This window comes from Euprymna scolopes, chromosome 14 (genome assembly GCF_053919585.1).
Source record: "Euprymna scolopes isolate OS-2025 chromosome 14, ASM5391958v1, whole genome shotgun sequence".
NCBI lineage: Eukaryota > Metazoa > Mollusca > Cephalopoda > Sepiida > Sepiolidae > Euprymna > Euprymna scolopes.
The window spans coordinates 156,621,157-156,644,685 of record NC_136495.1 but is presented as its reverse complement, the minus strand read 5'-3'; the positions used below and the strand labels follow the sequence as shown (position 1 = coordinate 156,644,685).

Below are 23,529 nucleotides of genomic sequence, written 5' to 3'. Positions count from 1 at the left end.
GTTTTTTAACGTGGAGAAAAGGTACAAAAATAAAAATTGTCTCAGTCGTGAAGGATTTCTCCTCCACCGAAAGAGAACAAGAAATGGAAGTGCAGCATCTGAAGAACAGATGGTATTTATTTGCTCCCCCACTGAGCAAATTAGGCACAAGGCCGTTTTTAATGTGAGGTAAAAACCAGCTCCCCTAAAAGGGGTCACTCTGGTTACCAAAAATAATAATTGTCCCAGTATAGAGGGTTTCCCCTCCATTGACTGGTACAAACCATCTTAAGTGCAGCATCTGAAGAACAGATACTACACTTTGATCTTGACTAAAAGGCCAAGAAGGTAAGTATGATTATAATCAAATATTTAGTTTTTAGCAAATTCTCAACTCATTTGCATTTGAAGCAATAAACAAACTTTTTCCCTACGGTGTCAGCACTAATCCAAGTCCAAAGGCCATTTGATGATAAGGGTTAAATGCGTGCGAAGTAGATGGTCAGAAAACATCTTGATGATTGGTAATGATAATGGTGATTTGGAAGAATGTGATTATTTAAGAAAGTGATGCAACAAGAATTCATTTACATTGGACTTGAAAACAATCATGTTGTATTCAGCTCGAAAACAGAACATGGTATTACATTTCATAGATGGTCAGTTCTAGGAAAAAAACTTTGATCATGAACGTAATAGAAATTATTGATAGTGTTTGTAGTAAGACGAGTTCTTGTTGTGAATCTTTAACGGGGTGGGAGACCAAGGATTGAAGCTCAGTCGAGCAACTGCACTGAAAATAACGATAGTGTAGAGAAAGATTTAGATATAGAACTAAAAAATAAAACATAAAAAATAAACATCTTTTTAATCAATTAATAATAATTATGTAAGACAGTTTTTTCTTTTTTATCTCTTTTTATTTTTGTTTTTATTTCTTTTTATGTCTTTTATCTCTTTCTTTTTTTATCTCTTTTTTACTTCTTTTTTATTTCCTTCTTTTTCATTTCTTTCTTTTTTTTATCTTTTTTACTTCTTTTTTATTTCCTTCTTTTTTACTTCTTTCTTTTTATCTCTTTTTTACTTCTTTTTTATTTCCTTCTTTTTTACTTCTTTCTTTTTATCTCTTTTTTACTTCTTTTTTATTTCCTTCTTTTTCATTTCTTTCTTTTTTTATCTTTTTTACTTCTTTTTTATTTCCTTCTTTTTTACTTCTTTCTTTTTATCTCTTTTTTACTTCTTTTTTATTTCCTTCTTTTTTACTTCTTTCTTTTTATCTCTTTTTTACTTCTTTTTTATTTCCTTCTTTTTCATTTCTTTCTTTTTTTATCTTTTTTACTTCTTTTTTATTTCCTTCTTTTTCATTTCTTTCTTTTTATCTCTTTTTTACTTCTTTTTTATTTCCTTCTTTTTTACTTCTTTCTTTTTATCTCTTTTTTACTTCTTTTTTATTTCCTTCTTTTTCATTTCTTTCTTTTTTTATCTTTTTTACTTCTTTTTATTTCCTTCTTTTTTACTTCTTTCTTTTTATCTCTTTTTTACTTCTTTTTTATTTCCTTCTTTTTCATTTCTTTTTTTTTATCTCTTTTTTACTTCTTTTTTATTTCCTTCTTTTTTACTTCTTTCTTTTTATCTCTTTTTTACTTCTTTTTTATTTCCTTCTTTTTTACTTCTTTCTTTTTATCTCTTTTTTACTTCTTTTTTATTTCCTTCTTTTTTACTTCTTTCTTTTTATCTCTTTTTTACTTCTTTTTTATTTCCTTCTTTTTCATTTCTTTCTTTTTATCTCTTTTTTACTTCTGTTTTATTTCCTTCTATTTTACTTCTTTCTTTTTATCTCTTTTTTACTTCTTTTTTATTTCCTTCTTTTTTACTTCTTTCTTTTTATCTCTTTTTACTTCTTTTTTATTTCCTTCTTTTTTACTTCTTTCTTTTTATCTCTTTTTACTTCTTTTTTATTTCCTTCTTTTTTACTTCTTTCTTTTTATCTCTTTTTACTTCTTTTTTATTTCCTTCTTTTTCATTTCTTTCTTTTTTTATCTTTTTTACTTCTTTTTTATTTCCTTCTTTTTCATTTCTTTCTTTTTATCTCTTTTTTACTTCTTTTTTATTTCCTTCTTTTTTACTTCTTTCTTTTTATCTCTTTTTTACTTCTTTTTTATTTCCTTCTTTTTCACTTCTTTCTTTTTATCTCTTTTTTACTTCTTTTTTATTTCCTTCTTTTTTACTTCTTTCTTTTTATCTCTTTTTTACTTCTTTTTTATTTCCTTCTTTTTCATTTCTTTCTTTTTTTATCTTTTTCTTTTGTCTTTTATTTTCAGACGTGTTTTTCTTTGTAGTTCAGTCGACGTTTTTTGTTGCTTTATAAATCAACATAGATCACAAACTGCCACTCCTCCATCAGACAGAAAATAGTCATGTCTGTCAACGTTGGCAGACCTGTCATAAAATAATATCTTTATTATTAGATTAAAGGAACTGTGTGTATGTGTCCTACAGACTCTGCAACGGCTTGGCCGATTTTTACAAAATTTCACACAAAGGTACTTTATGTACCTGACAGTGTTCTTAGATTTTGTATCGGAATGTCTCTGATAATTATCGATAATCGAAAATATCCGATGAAATAAAGATCAGGCGATTTTGTCCAAAGTAAACGTCTTATACAGCCTAACACCACATTTGAGAAGTTTTATTACTAGACAAGAAGAAAGGCCCAACATATAAAAATCTAACAGTTGGTTCTTTGATATGAAAGGGGCAGGTTTGAAATGAATGTTTTTGTTTAAAGCGCAATTGAATCATGATACTTGACTTTTGCATTTTAAACTTAAATTCAAGCCATTATTACAGCACAAGCAGAAAGGCCAGCATATAAAATCAACAGTAGGTTATTTGATATGACAGAAGCGTGTTTGAAATAAATATTTCTGTTTGGAGCACAATTAAACCATGATATTTCAGTTTGTTGAGGTTTCTGTTTTTTATTTTTTTTTTTTACTTCGCTTATTCTTAGGTTTTCATTAACAAACTCCACGTCCGCTCGACCACACACACCCAAAAACACCCGGGAAACGCCAGGTACCCCCGTTAGTCTATATATATAAAAGCGAAAATATGTGTATGTATATATGTATGTATGTATCTGTGTTTGTTTGTATGTATGTATGTATGTTGGTATGTCTTGCAAAAACTTTCGACACGGGTCACGGATTTTCGCCAGATCAGCATCATTTTAAACTTCCAACCTTCGCCCGACAAATATCGAAAAATTGGCCAAAAACATTAATTCCTTCACCCTGAAATCAGTAGTTTTCTATAGGGCGGGGGGGGGTCCGCAAAAACTGTCTTCTCATGACGAGTTCGCTTCGATGCATGCGTCATACAACGTCGTAACCTGATTTAATTTAAATATTTGAAAAAGCGATACAATTTCGTCGACATCGTCTTAGCTCTGTTACTTAGAGCGTGGCCTCATTATCTAAACGTTTTGGGTTCGAATTGTGGTGTGAGATGTCTTCTTTCTTTTTTTTTCGATTTTTTAAATTTAAATATTGAAGCAGGGTTATTTAAGCAATTTTTCACGTAACGTTCGTTTTTCTGAGTTTTTTTTTTTTTAGTTCGCTTATTCTAAGGTTTTTATTAACACCCACACCCCCAACCGACCACACACACCCAAAAAACATCCGGGTACCCACCGAGTTTTTAAATTTTAATATCGAAACAGGCTTATTTAAGCCATTTATCACGTGATTTCTTTTTAGAAGTTTTAACGTTCGTTTTTCTGTTTTCTTTTTTGTTTTTGTTTTTCGATTTTTACATTTAACATCATTCGTTTGTGTTACGTTAGTTTTTTGTGTTTTTTTTTTTCGGTGTTGTGATTACCGCCCCCCCCCCACCGCCCGGGTACCCCCCGCTTAAGTTTTAACGTTCGTTTTTGTTTTCTTTTTTTACTTTGCTTATTCTTAGGTTTTCATTAACACCCCCGACCCCGCCCGACCATACACACCTACAAACACTCGGGAAACACCGAGCACCCCCGCTAGTCTATATATATAAAACGAAAATGTGTTTGTATGTATGTGCGCTTGTTTGTATGTATGTATGTATGTGTGTTTGTATGTCTCGCAAAAACTTTCAACACAGGTCACAGAGTTTCGCCGATCGGTATCATTTTAAACTTCCAACCTTCGCCCGACAAATATCGAAAAATTGGCCAAAAACGTTAATTCCTTCACCCTGAAATCAGTAGTTTTCTACATGGGGAGGTCAGCAAAAACCGTCCTCTCATGACGAGTTCGCTTCTACACATGCGTCATATGACGTTGTAACCTTATTTACTTTAAATATTTGAAAAAGCGACACAATTTTGGCAACGTTGTCTTAGCTCAGTTGCATAGAGCGCAGACTTATTATCTAAACGTTTTGGGTTCTAATTATAGTGTGAGATATCTTTTTTTCGATTTTTTAAATTTTAATATTGAAGCACGCTTATTTAAGCCAGTTTTTACATTCGTTTTTTGGGTTTTTTTTTACTTCGCTTATTCTTAGGTTTTCATTAACACCCCTTCCGTCACACACACCCAAAAATACCCAGACAACGCCAGGTACTCCCCCGCTAGTCTTTAAAAATATAAGCAAAAATGTGTGTTTGTATGTATGTATGTGTGTTTGTATGTCTCCCAAAAAATTACTACACGGGCCATGGATTTTCGCCAGATCGGTATCATTTTAAACATTCAACATTCGTCGGACAAATATCAAAGAATTGGCCAAAAACGTTAATTCCTTTACCCTGAAATCAGTAGTTATCTACAGCGTGGGAGGTCAGCAAAAACCGTCCTCTCATGACGAGTTCGCTTTTACGCATGCATCATACGACATCGTAACCTGATTTACTTTAAATATTTGAAAAAGCAACACAAATTTGGTGATGACGTCTTTGCTCAGGTGTCTTAGAGCGCGGCCTCATTATCTAAACGTTTTTGGTTCGAATCATGGTGTGAGATGTCTTTTTTTTTCGATTTTTTAAATTTGAATATTGAAGCAGGGTTATTTAAGCCAGTTTTCACGTGTATTTTTGGGGGGGTCTGTTTTTTTGTTTTTTTTTTAATTCGTTTATTCTTAGGTTTTCAGTAACACCATCCCCCCACACCCGACCGACCACACACACCCAAAAACACCCGGGAAACGCCAGGTACACCTCGCTAGTCTATATATATAAAAGCGAAAATGTGTGTATGTATGTAACTATGCGTTTTTGTGTGTTTATTTATATGTATGTATGTGTGTTTGTATGTCTCGCAAAAACTTTCCACACGGGTCACGGATTTTCGCCAGATCAGTATTATTTTTTAACTTCCAACTTTCACCCGACAAATATCGAAAAATTGGCCAAAAACGTTAATTTCTTTACCCTGAAATCAGTAGTTTTCTAAATGGGGGGGTCAGCAAAAACCGTCTTCTCATGACGAGTTCGCTTATAAGCATGCGTCATATGACGTCGTAACCTGATTTACTTTAAATATTTGAAAAAACAACATGATTTTGGTGACGTCGTCTTGGCTCAGTTGCTTAGAGTGCGACCTCATTATCTAAACGTTTTGGGTTCGAATCTTGGTGATAGATGTCTTTTTTTTTCGATTTTTTAAATTTTAATATTAAAGCAGTGTTTCTACTAAAACTTTTTTTTTCTTTTACACCTCGAAACACCCGGCCAACGTTTTTTTTTTTTTTTTTTTAACAGGGTTGTTTTGATCTACCCCCCCCCAACACACACATACCTCCAAATACCCGAGCAACGCCGGGTACCCTTCGCTAGTCTATCTATATATATAAAAGCGAAAATGTGTGTATGTATGTATGTATGTACGTATGTATGTATGTATGTATGTATCTATGTTGGTATGCGTGTTTGTGTGTCCGCTAAAACCTTTCGACAGACACGACGAAAATTCACAAACTCTGTATCATATTGAAGCCCCATCCTTCGCCCGAAAAATATCGAAAAATTGGCTAAAAACGTTAGTGTTTTCACCCCGAAATCGACAATTTTCGACAGGGGGGGGTCAACAAAAATGGTCGTGACGACGACCGGTTCTATGCATGCGTCAGATGACGTCATGGCCTGATTTACTTTAAATAGTTGAAGAACTGACTAAATTTCATGTACGTTGAGTTAGCTCAGTTGGTTATTGCGTTGGGTCGTTATCTAAACGTTTGGTTTCGAATTGTGGTGTGAGATGTCTTTTCTTTTTCGATTTTTTAAATTTAAATATTGAACCAGTGTTATTTAAGCCATTTTTCACGTAACGTTCGTTTTTCTGTTTTTTTTTTTTTACTTCGCTTATCCACCTCCGACCACACACCCAAAAACACCCTGGTACCCACCGATTTTTTAAATTTTAATATCGAAACAGGCTTATTTAAGCCATTTTTCACGTGTTCGTTTTTCTGTTTTCTTTTTTGTTTTTTCGATTTTTACATTTAACATCGTTCATTTGCCTTACGTTAGTATTTTTTGTGTTTTTTTTTCGATGTTTTGATTACCCCCCTGCTTAAGTTTTAACGTTCATTTTTATGTTTTCTTTTTTAAACCTGGTCATTGACCTCATTTGCTGACTAGCTATTTTTTACGTCGTCGTTGTCGTCATCGTAACGCTCTACGACTTCTGTGCGGACACCTGTCAATTTGGTTCTTACTTAAATAAATTCAAACATCTTTCAGTAACTCCTTCTGGCTGGCTGAACGGTCCATGTTTTTTTCACATTTTATTTTCCAACTTCACCTCAGGGCTTCGGGTTCGATCCTACCAACTTTACCCCCTCCCCTCTTGTTTCTTTTTATTTAACAGCACACACACCTCCAAACACCCGGGCAACGCCGGATACCCCCGCTAGTATATATATAAAAGCGAAAATGTGTGTATGTATGTATGTATGTATGTATGTATGTACGTGTATATTTGTGTGTGTATATGTGTATTGGGGTAGAGAGGGCTCCCGTAAGCCGTTGTGAAGGCAACCTTTCTAGGAGAAGCAAATCTCTGATTTAAAAAACCATAAAGCGGAAGACCAGTACCCGCATTAAGCTGGTCTGCAGTTTAATTTGTTGCTGGCTATCTTGCTCTTGCTTGTTGCTAGATCTCAACATTTTGAACCGAGAGAGAGACTTAGCTGTCGTACAAAGCTAAGACTCTTTAACATCATATTTGTATAGATACTCCCTCAGACATTTGAGCTCATGGATTTTAAATGTCTTAGGGAGTGGCACTCGTCTGACAAGACGTTGCAATCATCATGTATGTATCTATGTATGTATGTGTGCTTGTATGTCTCGCAAAAACTTTCGACACGGGTCACGGATTTTCGCCAGATAGGTATCATTTTAAAGTTCCAACTTTCACCCGACAAATATCGAAAAATTGGCCAAAGACATTAATTCCTTCACCCTAAAATGATCAGTTTTGTACAGGGAGGGGCGCCGAAAAAAACGTTCCTTCATTTTCTCTGCTCCTGCTACTACGACAATGACGTAATGTTTGACCTAGAAAACATTGACGTTAGTTTAAAACCACCTGCAAATGTTTTTAAAGGTTTAATTTTATTTGTTCTCAGTTGTATTTCTCTTTGGTGTAGGGGTAACGTGTCGAGCACCCTTTTCCCGCCTTAGCCCAGATGTTTCGGGTTCGAGCCTGTTTTTCTACCTAAACTTTTTTTCCTCTTTTACACATTTATGCCCCATTTTTTTTTTTTTTTTTTACGTTTGTTCGCTTTTTTGCTTTGTATTGGTTTTTCCAATTTTTCTTAACATCGTGTTTTTTTTAATATTAAAACAGGGTCACCCTCTCCTACATACACACCCCCCAAACACCCGGGCAACGCCGCGTACCCCCGCTAGTTATAAATAAAAGGGACTATCAGCAGTAGTGGTAATATTATTTCATGCGTGGGTGGGAGGAAGAGGGGGAATATAGCGAACAGATAGAGACTAACTTTATATTTTTTTTTTATATTCAACTGGTTTGCAAATTCTGTTTTTCTTGATTTAAACAATCTGGTCCGAGCTCAGTGGCTGAATAAACGGCTCACAATTTTATTTTCTGGTACTTTTTAATTATCCGCCAATGAAAAAAAAAATTGAAAATTCTGTTCTGAAAAAGAAAAGAAAAGCCTTTCCGACATTACCACCCCCCCCACACACACACACACACTTGGGGTGCTTTTCTTTTTTTTTTTCGTATAAGTTTAAATGTTCCACAAAAGATTCGTACGCCATGTGAAAAGGCAGTTTGCTACGTGAAGGCACATTCGACAGTCGTCGTTTATGTTATCGCGCGCTCGCGCGTAGCATAAACGGAAGCTGTAAAATGGCGGAAAATAGTCCCTGGGTTCAGGGGCTAATACCATGCAAACGGTAAATTTGCGACGGGTGTGCTTCTTATCAGATTCGTCGTCAGCGACCTCGATTACTTTGAAAACAAATTGGAGTGGTCGATGTTCTGTTGTAGCGTGCCGTACCAAAAAAATGGTGCTTATGCAGTTTTGGTACCGCGCTACTTTTAAATAGTTTTTTTTTTTTTCAGGATAAATTTAAACCTTAAAAGTTAAAAGTGATCCCACACGTTAAAAGTCATTAATTAAACTTTTTTAAAAAAATTCCTGCTAATATGAAAGTTAAGTTAGTTATCGACGATAATCCGCAAGAAAAAAAAAAATAAGAAAACGTGAAAAGGAATTAATTTTACGGCAGGGAGAAAGCTCGTTCAGGTCCGCCCCCCCCCCAAAAAAAAAAGATTAAAATGGAACGAAAATTAAATTTTCGTCCCATTTTTAAAACAACCGTAAAACAGAGCGTTCTCCGCAAGTTTTACCAAAACAAAATGAAATGATCAATTTACGTGATTTTTAGAATATGATATTTTTTGTTTCGTCACGAGTATGTACATCATACAGATTTTTTTTTATATTTGTTTTTTCATATAGCGAGGGGAGGGGGAGGAATTCTGGACAAGAACCAAATAATAAATTTAAAAAAAAAAAAGAGTGCGACAAACAGAAATGTGAAACAAAAAAGTAAAAATACTTCCTTTCTTTCCATTCGAACAAGGATTAAGATGTAGTATCTGTTCAGTCCTTGGTTAGAGGAGGAGGAATTCGTCATGGTCAAGCCAATTTTTATTTTTATCATATTCAGAGCTGAATATCCTTCACATAAAAAAATATCGACCTTGTGTCCAACTTGGCCCTCGTGGAGAGGCAAGTAAATGGGGACTCCCAGGCAACGTCGTAGAGGAACACTTAGTTATCTATAATCCAAAGGTTATGTAGATAATTTTTTTTTCTGGCTTAGATATATTATCTCTCTCTCTCTCTCTCTCTCTCTCTCTCTCTCTCTCTCTCTCTCTCTCTCTCTCTCTCTCTCTCTCTCGCTCGCTCGCTTGTATTTACACATATGTTGGTAGGATAATAAAAAATATCGTTTCCTTCGAACGTTAATCACAACAAAAGCAGAAAGTGACACTAAATAACCTCGGACAAGAATCAATCCGTGTTGGAATAAACTTTACTAAAAATGAATTGGGATGAAGATTTGGAGAAAAATCTTTTAACAGAGGTAGGAATTGTTTTTCTTCACTGAAATTCACATTTTCTAAGCAAAAAAGTTAAAGGCGATAAGAACCGCCTTCAATTCTGTGTGACTTGAACTAATTAGGCCTTCGTAGTTGCCGCTGGTTATTGTTTTTAGTTTTTTTTTTTTGTTCTGTTTTTTTTTTTATTTTATTATTTTATTTTATTTTTACTAGAAGTAGTCACATAATACATCATCAAAGATTTCTCTTTGAGAACAAATTGTGTCATTCCTTGGAGTTAAAGTGACAACAAGTCACCCCAGACTTCTAGTACTCTTCATCTCTTTCAATAACAATTGAAGATGAATTTGCATTATCGTAAAAGCAGCTTACCATTGACTTCCCGTGGTCTACACTGGAATCTGAGTGGCAAAAAGCTTCCCCATGATCCCAGTCCTCTTTGCACTCATCCAGCAGAGGTCTGGCTAGTGCTTTCTCTCCTCGGTCTTTTTGACCCTCGTCGCTTCTTAAGTGTGGTGTCAGTTTTTGGTGACACACATAAAAAATAGGTGGAAGTAGAGGCTCAGAGGGGGTTGATTTACAATTATAAAGTTTCAGTTTTCATGATTCCGTATAGTGTTCCTTCGTATTTTACATCTGTAGCATTTTCTGCATGTCAAGTTTGTGCCTGTGTTCATGGGGTTTTCTTAATATTTCAGCCGTTTTAATTATTGTTATCCGTTGTATCTTATCAGCCATCCCTCTGATTCCAATCTCTCCCATTCTCTTTTCAAAGTTTTTCGGTATTGTTCCTAGCGCTCCTACAATTATTGGCTCACAGGGAGCTTTCACACGGATCATCGTAGGCCTTTTTGTAGTCGATCCATGCCATGGCTAAATTCTTTCCCCTTCATTCTGCCCCCTTTAGGATCTTTTGATCTATGTATAACAGACCATGTGTTCCTTTCTTTCCTTTCTGACATCCTTTCTGTTCCTCGGGGAACAGTCCACGATTATTTAGGGAGTGGTAGATTTGTTCCCTCAGTTGTGCTGTCAGTATCTTCTACATAGTGTATAAGCACGTGATAGGCCTATAGTTGCTGGGGGTGGTTCCTTTCTCTGTGTCTTTCTGTATCAGTGTGGTTCTACCTTTTGCCATCCAATCTGGCACGTTTGTTTACTGTATATATCTGCTCATGTTTTCAGCTAGTCTTTCGTGTAGTGTTCTAATTTTTTGAACCAGTATGCATGTATCTCGTCGTGTCCTAGTGCTCTACAGTTTGACATTTTTCCTATTGATTCCCTCATTTCTAGAGTCTAGTATTTATAGGTCTTTAGAGTTTCCTTGTTGATTTCATTCACTGTTCCTTCTTCTATTTGCTGTAACTCCTCTTTCATGTTTTTCAGCCATTCAGCATTTCTATTGTGTTCCTGTCGTTCTCCCATATCTTACTCCAATAGAGTTTTGTTTCTGTCGGGTTTAGTCGTTCTGTTTTTGTTTTTTCCTCCTTTCACATTTTGGTAGAATTGGCTTTCATTGTTTTCAAATGCCCTGTTTTGCTTGCATTATTCAGATTTATATCTATATCGTCTCAGTCCTCCTTCTTTTGCTTCTATTTTTTTGTTCAGATCTTCGTGTTTCTTGTTTAGTCTCTCCCTGCTGGTCGCATTTCCAATTTTCTCCACGTCGTTTTCTCCCTGTTTATCGTTTTGGCTTCTTTTTTATGCTTGTTGATTTGGGCTTCTAGCTTTATCTCCCATCCAGGTTTTCTCGGTCCATTATTCCCTGGGTGTTTTTTTCTGATTTGAACTTCATACTTACCATCTTGGTGTGTGGATTAAATTGCTTACGTCACTGATTGTGTCTGTTGTGATGTGTGGGAGGAGTTTGTTAACCTTTTCTGTTTTTTAATTTCTTCTGCTCTTGGTTCCTTTTTTCTATTTTATTTGCTTCATCCTCTATTGTTCTCGATTTCCTCATTTGTAGAGTCTAGTATTTATAGGTCCACCGCCTGTACTGTTTTTACCTGTGGGGCTCCATATCTATATTTAGGATGGCTTCTATAATAACATTCCATTACAGGTCTATTCTCCTTTGTTGTCCATTTCTTATTTCGGGTTTCTCTTTTTTGTTGGTCATCTTGGCTGTTTTTTTGTTTTTTGTTTTTTGTTTTTTTAGGTCGGTATCAATTTGGTCGCTGGAATTAGAGATTGTACTTATCTGTTCATCTTCCATGTTATCTGTGTTTCTGAAATTAGAAAGTGGGCCAACATTCGCAGGATGACCGGATCTCCCATGCTGGCCACTGAGGGAGCACCTGCCAATCATAACACCCAGATCTTTCTTCTGGGTGCCACGGTTTGCGTTATTTGTATTAAACATTTTTCATATTGTGGTGTTTGTGGCAACACCAGGCCCAGAATTGTTTCACCTGTGGCTCTGACGCAGGGATAGTGTATACCTTTCATGTCTATGGGAGGTATCGTGCACTATCACACATACATAAATGACATGAAAAGACAGAGCACACACACACACAGAGAAAAATAAATAAATAAATAAGTATTGTACTTAGCATAAGTCGAAATTAATACGCTGTGGCAATGGATTTGAAGATAGGTCTCCCTTACACCGTTGAGTTTGGTAGCCGTTAGTAAAGAGGGTGAATGGCTTTTTAATTTCAATATTTTTAATTTTTAATTATTTATTCTCCCGCCTTCTTCCCCTCCCTTCCCTATGCATAAGTTGTCATGTGGGTACCAGGTTTGAGTTCTTATAGTGTTTGCATTTATGCTTAGATTTATGACGGAAAACCTTTCTAGTTTACATTATATGGAGGAGATAATGCCTGGTTTATTATTACTATTATTATTATTATTATTATTATTATTATTATTATTATTATTATTATTATTTACTCAGAAGTTCTCACGCAGGTTACTTACTGGTTACTTACTACCAACAACCCGTGATGTTCCCTGGAGTCTCGGTGACAAGTCTCCCCAGATTTCCAGTACTCTTCACCTCTTTCGACAACTTTTGCAAATGAATTTGTGTTATCGTAACAGTCGCTTGCCTTTGATTTCTCGTTGGTAACTGGAATTTCTGCAATTTTAGTCATTTCAGTATCTAGTCGACAGGGGGGGAACAAATAACCAAGCACCTATGTACCAACGTATAAATTAACGTCAACTTAGTGGTTTTAGGAGTAAAAAAACACCATTTAGTGTATAGACCGGTAAAGGTAGGTGTTCCCCCTGTCGACTAAATACTGAAATTACTAAAATTAATGAAATTCTAGTCGATAATGGCTACCCAGAATTCCTGATTGATAAATGTATTAAATTCAAAATCAATCAATTTAATAAAGATGTAACATTTGGTCCTTCAAAGTGTCCTGTTTATCTTAATTTGCCGTGGGTTGGTAAAAAATGTGTCCCTCTCATTAATCAACTTAAACAGACTATCAGCAACAGTTTTCCGTCTGTTTTACCTAGAGCTGTTTTTAATGCGAAACCTGCATTTTCTTCTTTCAAAAAGGACGGTTTGCCTTACACTAAACTTAGCAATATTATATACAAATCCCAATTTCAGTGTGATGTTGTCTATGTCGCCTTAGCCCCTCTCTCTGTAGGCAGAAACGGTTTGTGAACACCCTGGACCTTTTTGACGAATTGTAGAGATATTGTAGGTGTTTCCCTACCCCCTTTTTCTCTTTCTTTTTTTCTCCCTGTATATTTATATGCGGATTATCATTTCCCATTCGTGATAGTTTAATATATTTTTTCCATACTCATTATATATATATATATATATATATATATATATATATATACCCGTAATATATATATATATATATATATATATATATATATATATATACCCGTAAATTCATTTTATTTTATCCTTTCCTCGACCCTGTTTCCTGTCCATATATTTTATTACAATTGTAAATTAATCCTTCCCATGTTCATTATTAATTTTAATTTCAACCCCATATTTTCGTTTTTAAAAAAAAGTTCGAAAATACCATCGGTTTCCCCTGATGAGGATGGCGAAAGACGTCTAAGGTCTAAAAGAATTCTTTTCTCTGTCATTTGTAAATTCTGTACCGTAAATAAACTCTTTTAATATATATATAGAGAGAGAGAAAGAAAGAGAGAGAGAGAGAGAGTGTGTGTGTGTGTGTGTGTGTGTGTGTATGTGTGTGTGTGTGTGTGTGTGTGTGTGTGTGTGTGTGTGTGTGTGTGTGTGTGTTATAATAATTCTCCAAGTTCTAAATATGAAGTTTTCTCATTTAGTCATTTATTACTTTTCAAAAGATATCCATTACAATATTGTTTCATATTGCGACTAACAAGTCTGCAAAATAATGTTATTATAGTTATAGTCACATACTCATCAGATGTTTACCTGAAAAAAAAAACTCATTGGACAACTTACATGGTTCATAAACTTCTTAGACATAACATTTAACATCGACAGTTGCACTTTCGAACTTTACCATAAACCTAACCATCCTAAATCTATGAAAAAAGTCAATCATTGCATTTCAAGAAGAATAAGAAGAATTTCTAAACTATCGAAAAATGAACAACTATTTGATAAAAATAAAGTATGCATAAATTAAATCGTTATACAATGGACAAATTAATTACATTAAGGATATGAATGAAGAAGGTAACGACGATAAAATAAAGAAAAAACAAATTTTATTTCAAATTTATGAGAGAAATTTTTTAATCCATTACGATTGGCATACAAATGGAGTACGTTTCAAATAAATGATTAACATATATATATATATATATATATATATATATATATATATATATATATATATATATATATATATATATTTTGTGTACAGAAAGTTGTTAGTTGAGACAGGTCATTGGTACCGTCGGTTTCAAGCCCGATAATAAGGCCCGTTTAAGGTATCCTTATCGAGCTCTGTCTCAACTAACAACTTTCTGTACACAAAATATAAGTACGCTCTTAAAATTTGGATTTTCCTTTTAATTGAGCACTCTGCTGGAATTCTTTTTCCAAAAAAACTAATCATATATATATATATATATATATATATATATGACTACTTCATTTAAAATATAATTTTATGCGCAAATTTTTAGTATTTACTTCAAGAGTGCTCAATACATAGGTAGAGCTAGGTAGTAAGTTATAAAAACATATATGGTAATTGAGCTACACAGAATATATTGCGTTTCATTCTCGTTGGAATTCGTCAGGCTTATGCAAAGAGTTGTGGTTACCACGCGTTTTTATATACGTACATGCTATTGAATTTTTAGTTAGCCAATCAGCTTCCTAATTTCCACCGCGCCCATCCTAATTAGCCAATGGGCGGGCACTTTTTCAAGACAAAGGTACAGTTGATCTTGGGAACTCAAAGAAAGCGGGCGTTCGCCGATAGTCGAATGGAAAATAGTAAGACAAGCAAGCACATGTAGAGACCTAGACGATCCCTATATATATATATATATATATATATATATATATATATATATATATATATATATATATATATATATATATACTCGGGTTTTTTATTCAAAAGTAATGGACTAATGAATTCAACGAGGTTGTTAGATAGTGCTCAATAAAAAGAGCTGATAATACTTGTTTATTGTTATATAAACATGGTCACATCCTGCTGCTGCAAATAGCCACTTGTTTCAATCAAACAACAGATATCATCAGGCAGCGACTTGACTATTCAAAAGTTCAATGAATAAACTTTTGATTATTCATTGAACTTTTGAATAGTCAAGTCGCTGCCTGATAATATCTGTTGTTTGATTGAAACAAGTGGCTATTTGTAGCAGCAGGATGTGACCATGTTTATATAACAATAAACAAGTATATATATATATATATATATATTGTATGAAAATATACTTATTTCAAGTACCACTTTAAAACGCTTGTTTTATTACACAAAAGAATTCGTCAGGTCAGTCGCAAATTTTTACATTTTAGCGGCCTTTTACACACAGATAATTTTATACATTCACGTGCTATTAAATAAAGTTACGAGTTTTATTGCCTATACAAAACAGGCACATCTCCACCCACTCTTGCCAGTCAATAAAATTTAACTGTTTTTCTCTAATACTTTGACATGACATCCCGTCTTCAAATAGGTTAACTAAGCTTAGTTTACATCAACTACACTAGATATCTTTTTAAGGTCCATTTTTGCTCAAGAAATTATTGCAACGATGTGTTATTTGGTAATGATCGCAAAGTACTAAAACGGAATACTGCTGCCGCATCTTTTTTTTTTTTTTTTTTTTTTTAGATGGGGGCGGTACCATTATGAGCATGCTTTGACAAAGTTCAAAACCAACTTCGAAATCTAGTAAAGATTACCTCTTCACTTCCTTACAAACCCTTTCTCACAGTAAAGACACTGCTATCGTTATTTTCATAGAAAGTGTGCGACTGAGCTCCAACCTATGGTTCCTCTACATAAAACCTTCACAGCAAGAACTTGTTTTAATATCATAATGGACAAAGATTTTCTCTTCTTTCTACATATGTCTAGCATCAGGAGGAATTTTCATGAACAGAGCTTCTTCGCAAGAACTTCCCATCTGCGGAACACATTACTAAATGACTATTTCCCTGCAAACTACATAGTACTTTTTTACAAAAAAGTAATGTAACTTGGTTCATTGATCAGTTTTTTTTTTGTTTTTGTTTTTTTTTTTTTACAAGGGTGTCACCACTTATCAAGGCCCAGAGGCCACTCAAGGATAAGGGTTAATAGGTATACATTAGTCATTGTGATTTTAGCATAGTAAACAGTGGGAATTTTGAAACTTGGATTACTTAGGGGGACGATTCAATTAGAACTTGTTCACATTGGACTTTTTCTTTTTTTTTTTTTTCATAGGTATCAACTCATTATCAAGGTCAAAGAGGCAACTTAAGGATAAGGGTTAAAGAGTGTACAGTAGAAATTGGACAATATAATAATCATTAGTAATGAAAATTTGTTAAATTTGATAACTTATATGGAACGGCTCATCAAGAACTTATTTACGTTAGACTTGAAGACAACCATATTGTAGTCAGCCGGAAAGCAGGAAAACGGAAGACAATTCCACAGGCGTGCAGTTCTAATAAAAAAGCTTTGTTCATGGAATCTACGTTTAGGTTTAGGCACAGATAAAGAGTGGGGGGAATTTTTGATAGTGTTTACAGCTAGACGAGTGTTTCTTGTGAAAGTTTTGTAAGGGGGGACCATAGATTGAAGCTCAGTCGAACACTTTCCATGAAAATAACGATACATCAGAGACAAACTCGCAACATCTCTTCTGTGAGATAGAGGTTGCAAGGAAGAGAAAAGGACATCTCCTACGAGGCTACAAAGTCTATTTTGAACTCTATCAAGGCAGGCCAAGTCCTTTCTAGCAGCTCCTGCCCAGATGTGGCAACAGTATTCCATCCTTGGACGTACCTGGCTCTTATATAGATAGAGAATTGCATCAGCAGTGAGATATCTACTGGATCGATAGAAAGATCCCACCATTTTTCCAGCGGCCTTAGCAACAGATTTGATGTACGTGTTCCATTTAAGATCAGGAGTAATGGTCAAACCCAGAAGCTTGTCAAAATTTGAGGCCTCCTGAAGACGAGAGCCATTCATTTCAATTGATGCCAGATGTGGATCAGAATGTTGATGATGTAAAGAGAGGAGCTTGGTTTTAGATGCATTAAAAGTAACCAGCCACTCCTTTCCCCATTGTACTACATGCTCAAGATCAGAAGAGAGAGAATTGGAGAGAACTTGGTCGTTTACTGTCTTAGATGTACTACCATAAATGGTAGTGTCGTCAGCATAAATGTCTACAAATGATGTAAGGATGTGATTTGGAAGATCATTAATGTAGATCAGGAAAAGAGTTGGGCCCAGGATGGACCCCTGAGGGACACCGGCATTAATACTGTGGGCTTCTGATTTTTGCCCCTCAACTACTACTCTTATGAACCTATCAGAAAGAAATGATTTAATAATTGAGAACACATTTCCAGCTATACCATAGCTAGAGATCTTATGAAGTAAACCTTTATGCCATACCCTATCAAAGGCCTTAGATATGTCAAGAGCAATTGCCCTAGAAAGGTTGCCTCCGTCGAGAGATTTGCTAATCCTATGAGATATAACTGTAAGCACATCTGCTGTAGATCTAGCAGAACGGAAACCATATTGAGTGTCACTAAGAAGGTTATTTTTGTTGAGATGGTTGATTACTTCTGTATTTAACACAGATTCCAGCAACTTACTCATGACGCACAGGAGACTTATTGGCCTGTACTGAGAGGGGGATGAGCGATCACCTGAATTCTTAAATACAGGGCATACAGATGAAATTTTCCAGGGAGATGGGAAACTATTCTCCTTAAGACAACGTTTAAATAGTTTTGTAAGTATGGGCGCTAGTTCAGGTCGAAGTTTTTTGAGTATTATAATTGGAACACTGTCAGGGCCAGTTGCTTTACTGGAATCAAGGTTTTTGATTAGCTTGGCAACATCACGTACAGATACACGTATATCACATAGTGTGTTTTCAGATACAGGAGGAAATATTGGGGGTTGGCGGCCTTGATCGCAAAAGGTAGAATTAGCTGCAAAATTCTTGACAAAGAGTTTGGCTTTGTCTGATGCTGACGAGATTACCTCAGGTCCATTGATGATAGTTGGAATGGAGCGCACACTTCTGTTCAGAATTCTGTTTGCTATTTGCCAAAACTGGTGGGAACCAAGCCGCTGCTCAGCTACTTTGGACTTAACAGATTGAGCATACAACCATCTTGCGTTCTTTATTACTTTCTTACAATGGTTGCTGGCAGTCCTGAAAGCGGCTTTAGTTTCCATACATCTATTACGTTGGAAACAGTGGAAAAAGTGATTTCTGTGCGCAATGGCAGCAGCACATTCTGGAGAGAACCATGGCTGGCTGTTAGGTTTTTGCTGAAACTTTTTCGAGGGTATGAAATGATCAATACCTACAATTAACCATTCTGTCAGGTCTAATACTATAGAGGACACATCCTTTTTAAATATGGAATGCAGAGGTAGATCAGTTATAAATGTACGGAAGCTATCCCAGTCAGCCTTAGTGTATCGATATACTGTACGATGAAGAGGTACGTCTGGGGACTTATTACATTTCATTTTTATCTTAATTGATACAACAGAGTGGTCGGAAGATCCAAGAGGCGACAGAACAGAAACTGAACATAGTTCAGGGCAAGTTGTGAGAAAAAGGTCTAGTAGGCTAGCATACTGGCCGTCATTGTCGGGCACACGGGTGGGTTCCTGAACAATCTGAGTGAGGTCATAGGCAATGGAGAAATCATGACAGAACCTCCCCTCATCATCGGTCTTGTTTGAGTGGGTCAACCATTCGACGTTGTGAACATTGAAATCTCCACATACGTGAATGTTAGCTGAAGGATAAGCAGATAGGACTTGGTCAATTTTCTCAGATATGCTTCTAAAGATAGTAACTCCGCTGTTGTGGGGGCGATAGAGAGTAAATAAAAATGCCGTAGTGTGAGCTAAAGCAACCCGGAAGCACATATAGGGTAAGTTAGGATCTTCCCTGGAGATGTCCCTACCACATGGAAAGCTATCTTTAATATAGGCACATATTCCATGCCCATGGCGATCTTGGGGGTCAGATTTAGAGGTTAAGTTAGAGTATCCTTTAATTGCGAACTCTTCTAGGGAAATAGCCTGTCCAATGCCAGTTTCACTTAAAAATAAAAGGTCTGGTTTAGTCTCCTGTAATTGGGTTTCAACCTCTGGAAGGTTAGAACGTAGACCCCTGATGTTGGAGAAGGGGACATGGTAGTAGGGGTCTACGTTGGAAGTTGGAGAACCGGGTTTAATCGTGTATTTTTTCTTGAAACTTGTCATGATGAAATTTTGAAATTTGTGGACTAGGTCGTCAGATTTACTTAGAGCAGGACAGAGAGGGAAAATTAAGAGAGAAAAAGAAACGAAGAATTTTTTTTTTTTTATTTGTAGCTAATGATAAGGTAAAGCCGTAACAATTACCCACTAGTATGGCATCGAGAGGCCCCACCAGAAGCTACTGCTTCATAATGTTTCAGCAGATAATCACTCCATCCCACTAACAACTATCCTCGAGTGGTTCCTGTCCTTGATAAATGGATATCAAAACGTAACCAAAAAGTTAATTAAAAAGTAAAAGTTATTCTATCCTAACAATTTGTAGCTATTATGCTTCTATTAACATGATGTGATTTTTTGGATCGGTTTGATTCTATTGTTGGTATCAGTTATTTTTCACAATCATTTCCAGAATTAAGAACTCATAGGAGATGAAGGTTGCCAGCATCCATAGTAAAAGTGGCGCTATGGAACCGACAAGATTCGACCTTGATTCATCCGTGCCATCATTCAACATCTGTACCCACTTCACTACGGTCACCTCTTGACTTTTGTGAAAATTGTAAAACAATAAAAACTCAGATGTGGAAAATGTATATTTGCTATTGAGGTTGTTCAGAAGTTTCGTTGCCTTGGTGACGTCATTTGAACACTGCAATGATGCTAGTATGATTGTGTTAGACTTAGGAGTAAATAGAATAAGTTAAGAGAATTTCTGCCATTACTAACCAGCAGAGCGTTACCACGGTCAGCCAGGAAAAGGGTTTATCAAGCAGGTGTACACAATTTGATATATACATGTAAGTGAAACCTGATCAAGGAGGGTTGAGGATATGTGTTTCATGGAGAGAATTAATGTGAGAATGATATAATGATTGTGTAATGTGAGTCTTAAAGACAGGTTTAGATTGAATTATCTCAGAGGAAAATTAAATGTGGACAGTATAAGGAGACTTTGATAGTTTGGTCACACCGAAAGAATGGTCAATAGATGTAGAAGAGTTGAGGTAACAGGTTCAGTTGACAGAGAAAGGCCGAAGAAACCATTGGAAGAAGTAATAAGGAAGGATTTGGGAAAGGGAGGAATAAATAAACACCTGGCCAGAGATATATCAATTTGGAAGTCAATTTCTTAAAGCCATCTAACACATGCCATTAGAAAAAAATGACTAGACCGACGGCAACGACGATAATGATGATGATGACAATGACGACAACGACGACGATGATGATGATGATGATGATTAGTACATTTTTTATATTTATTCTATTTTCTCGCTCAGATATTATCTACATAGATTGTCTAAAAATGTATCATAGTCCAATTTAATATTTTTTTGCAATGGTTGATTAACAAATGCAGTAACACCTTATTCCCCTCTGCACCAAGATAATAAAACTTCTGAACCAGTTCAATATACATTCTCCGTATGTCAGTTATTATCTATCTCCATTTTCTTAGACGTCTTACACACAAACTGGTTATCATCATGCAACCTACGGGGTGGAACGATAAAATTGTAGCCTTAGAAAAGACGACATGATTCCATTTCCGTTTGATGAGAATCGTTTTTCTTTTCTTTTTTTTTTTGTTGTTGCAGACCATCTATTAGTTGGTCAGTTGTGTACAAATCCCAAGAGCGATAGGAACCTTCTATCATGTCTGAAAGTGACACAATGTTCAACGAGCGAGATCGGAGATGCGCCGCTGTACAACTCATGCTCTCTACCGATTAAAGTTATGACATCAGGACAATTGCCAGCATCCTCAAAATTCAAATCAGGCGGTTCAATGCTTGAGGGTGCAGCTCAAAGTTTCTGGCCATGGTTATGGTCTTAGGTGTTGTTTCAAGTGAGAGCGACATCATGCTATCTCATATCTTCGGAGTTGGCTTGAAAGTCAACACCAAAGTGTACCTGGATGTGCCAAAGAGTGTGGTGACCACTTGGTGTAATCAGGTGACCGCTGGCAGACCCTAGGTTTGGCAGCAGGACTCGGCACCGGCCCGCAAGAAACCTAGGCTTGGCTTCAGGAGTGCTACGACTTTGTACCCCTCTCTCACTGGCCGCCCTCATCCCCCGATCTGAAGCCACTGGACTATGTTGTTTGATCAAGCGTCAAGAACATCACTAACATGACCTCCCACAATACCAAACCAGATTGCTATTTGCCGAGCTCCCACAAGCACTTGTGAAAAAAGCATGCTCCCAGTTCCGGACCTGTATCAAGGCAATAATTGTGGATGAAGGCGGCTACATTTAATCGATGTCAGCTCTACTACATAATCAAGCTAGCTGAATTGATTTCCCCAATAAAGTTTTAAAATAAGGCTGTAATGTTGTTTGCTTTAGGGCGATAAATTTATCGTTCCACCTAGTACTTTTAATTCCACTGCGCCATTGATTTATATTTCCTTAGTTGAATAATTAATGTGTGGCGTAGTCCCTGGCTTTAGTAGGGTCGTTTTGGACGATGATAGTATCGTTGTCTGTTGCCAAGAACTGCACTAGCAATTAATATAAATTGGGTATAAATGTTATGCTTTAGTGGAAAAAGAAAATGCATATAAGAATAAATACAAATGAAACCGTGTGAGAAAGGAAGAGGTCACCAGTTAGTAAGTGCTACATAAAACGTAAACAGTGTTTTGTCAACGAAAATTGAGAGAAACGAACTTTTATAACAACATTTTTCTATCTAAAATTTTATAAAAGTATAAAATTTATTTTGAATCAGTAAGTGTTCATTTACGCAAATTTTTCCTCGATAAAGAAAGTCGAGTTAATACTTACAAGTGAAATTTTCATAATGTGAATAATATGCGTATGTAAGTAATATATGTATGTAAGTATTTGGCAGCGTGGCATTGTGTATGTGTTTATGTTGGTTTACCTTGTTCTTGTTAATACATGTATAGATGTGAGTAGCTATTCGTTTCTGTTTGCCTAACTTTTTCTTTTTTTTTTTTTTCATTTTACTTCAGTAAGCTTTAAGAGATCAAGGGGTTAATCCCTCTTGGAGCTAATACTTGATTCTGTTATGATTGGGATTTATATCCGAGGGCTCTTTTAAGAATATATGCTGTTCCCTTTATGGCTGCTATTTGTATTTCCTTACAGCTTGGTCTTCCAGGGATTGCTTCTAAGTATTTCTCAAGATTCTTTTTTATTAGGCCCGTTGCTCCCATCACAACCGGTATAATGTTTATTTCTTTCAGAGACCATGTTGTTTTTAAATAATTTTTTAGATCCTGATATTTTGTTATCTTTTCCCGTTCAGCTCTGTTAAGGCCGAAATCATTTGGAACTGTGACATCGACAATGAGTTCAGTTCTGTCACGCTTGTTCCATATAACAATATCTGGTTTGATGACCTTGTCTTTTATGTATCTGTCCGCCTGTATGTCTTTGTCATGGAACACGGTCACATTTCCATTTGATATTATCGGTGGTGGTTCATGTTCCCAGATGTCCGTCGATTTGTCAAATTGTATCTCTCCACAGATCTTCCAATGGAGGTATTTCCATATTTTATTGTGACGGACAGTGTAAAGGCCATCTGCCAATAAGATTGGGCATGCAGACATTAAGTGGCTTGGGCTTTCACTCACTGAGTGGCAAAACTTACACTGGCCATTTGTTTGTAGGCCAGCCATTTTTTTTAATCCATTTGTGAGTAAGCCCTGATCTTGCCCGGCTACAATGAGTTTTTCCTCATCAAATGAAAGTCTCCCACTCTTTAGCCATTGGAGTGAAGCATCCTTGTCTATGTACTCCTAGTTCATATTTTTTCTGGGTTGTCCTACCTCTGGTTTAAGGCACAGCATGGGCTCTTCAGTATACGATCTAGAGGTCCTCAGTATTACCGGCTGGTGAAGCTACTGTCTCTAGCTTTGATCTGTTTGTTTTATAGGAGTTTCTGAGCTTTTACCAGTTTATTACTTTGACATAGACTTGTTACTTGTGAGATTTTAAATAATTTTCATTAGTTGAAAATATTTGAGTTAAAACGATCCTGTGAAAAC

At 35.8% G+C, this 23,529-nt stretch overlaps 1 protein-coding gene and 1 pseudogene across 10 annotated transcripts in view; one reads left to right on the top strand and one right to left on the bottom strand.

Moving 5' to 3' along the window:
- The window catches only part of LOC145293304 (harmonin-like), a 293,814-nt gene that overhangs the window by 121,951 nt on the left and 148,334 nt on the right, over window positions 1-23,529 (top strand). For 2 of the 10 annotated variants that reach the window (XM_080139943.1, XM_080139936.1), the window contains exon 1: window positions 9,415-9,595. The exons of 7 other annotated variants lie outside the window; for them this stretch is intronic. In XM_080139943.1, coding sequence (XP_079996069.1) covers window positions 9,554-9,595 — 42 coding nt within the window. In that variant the 5' untranslated portion in view covers window positions 9,415-9,553. Of the gene's footprint in view, window positions 1-9,414; window positions 9,596-23,529 lie in introns of those variants that run through there. One more of the 10 variants, XM_080139939.1, reaches the window with a different exon arrangement.
- LOC145293487 (U2 spliceosomal RNA) lies at window positions 120-331 on the bottom strand (annotated as a pseudogene).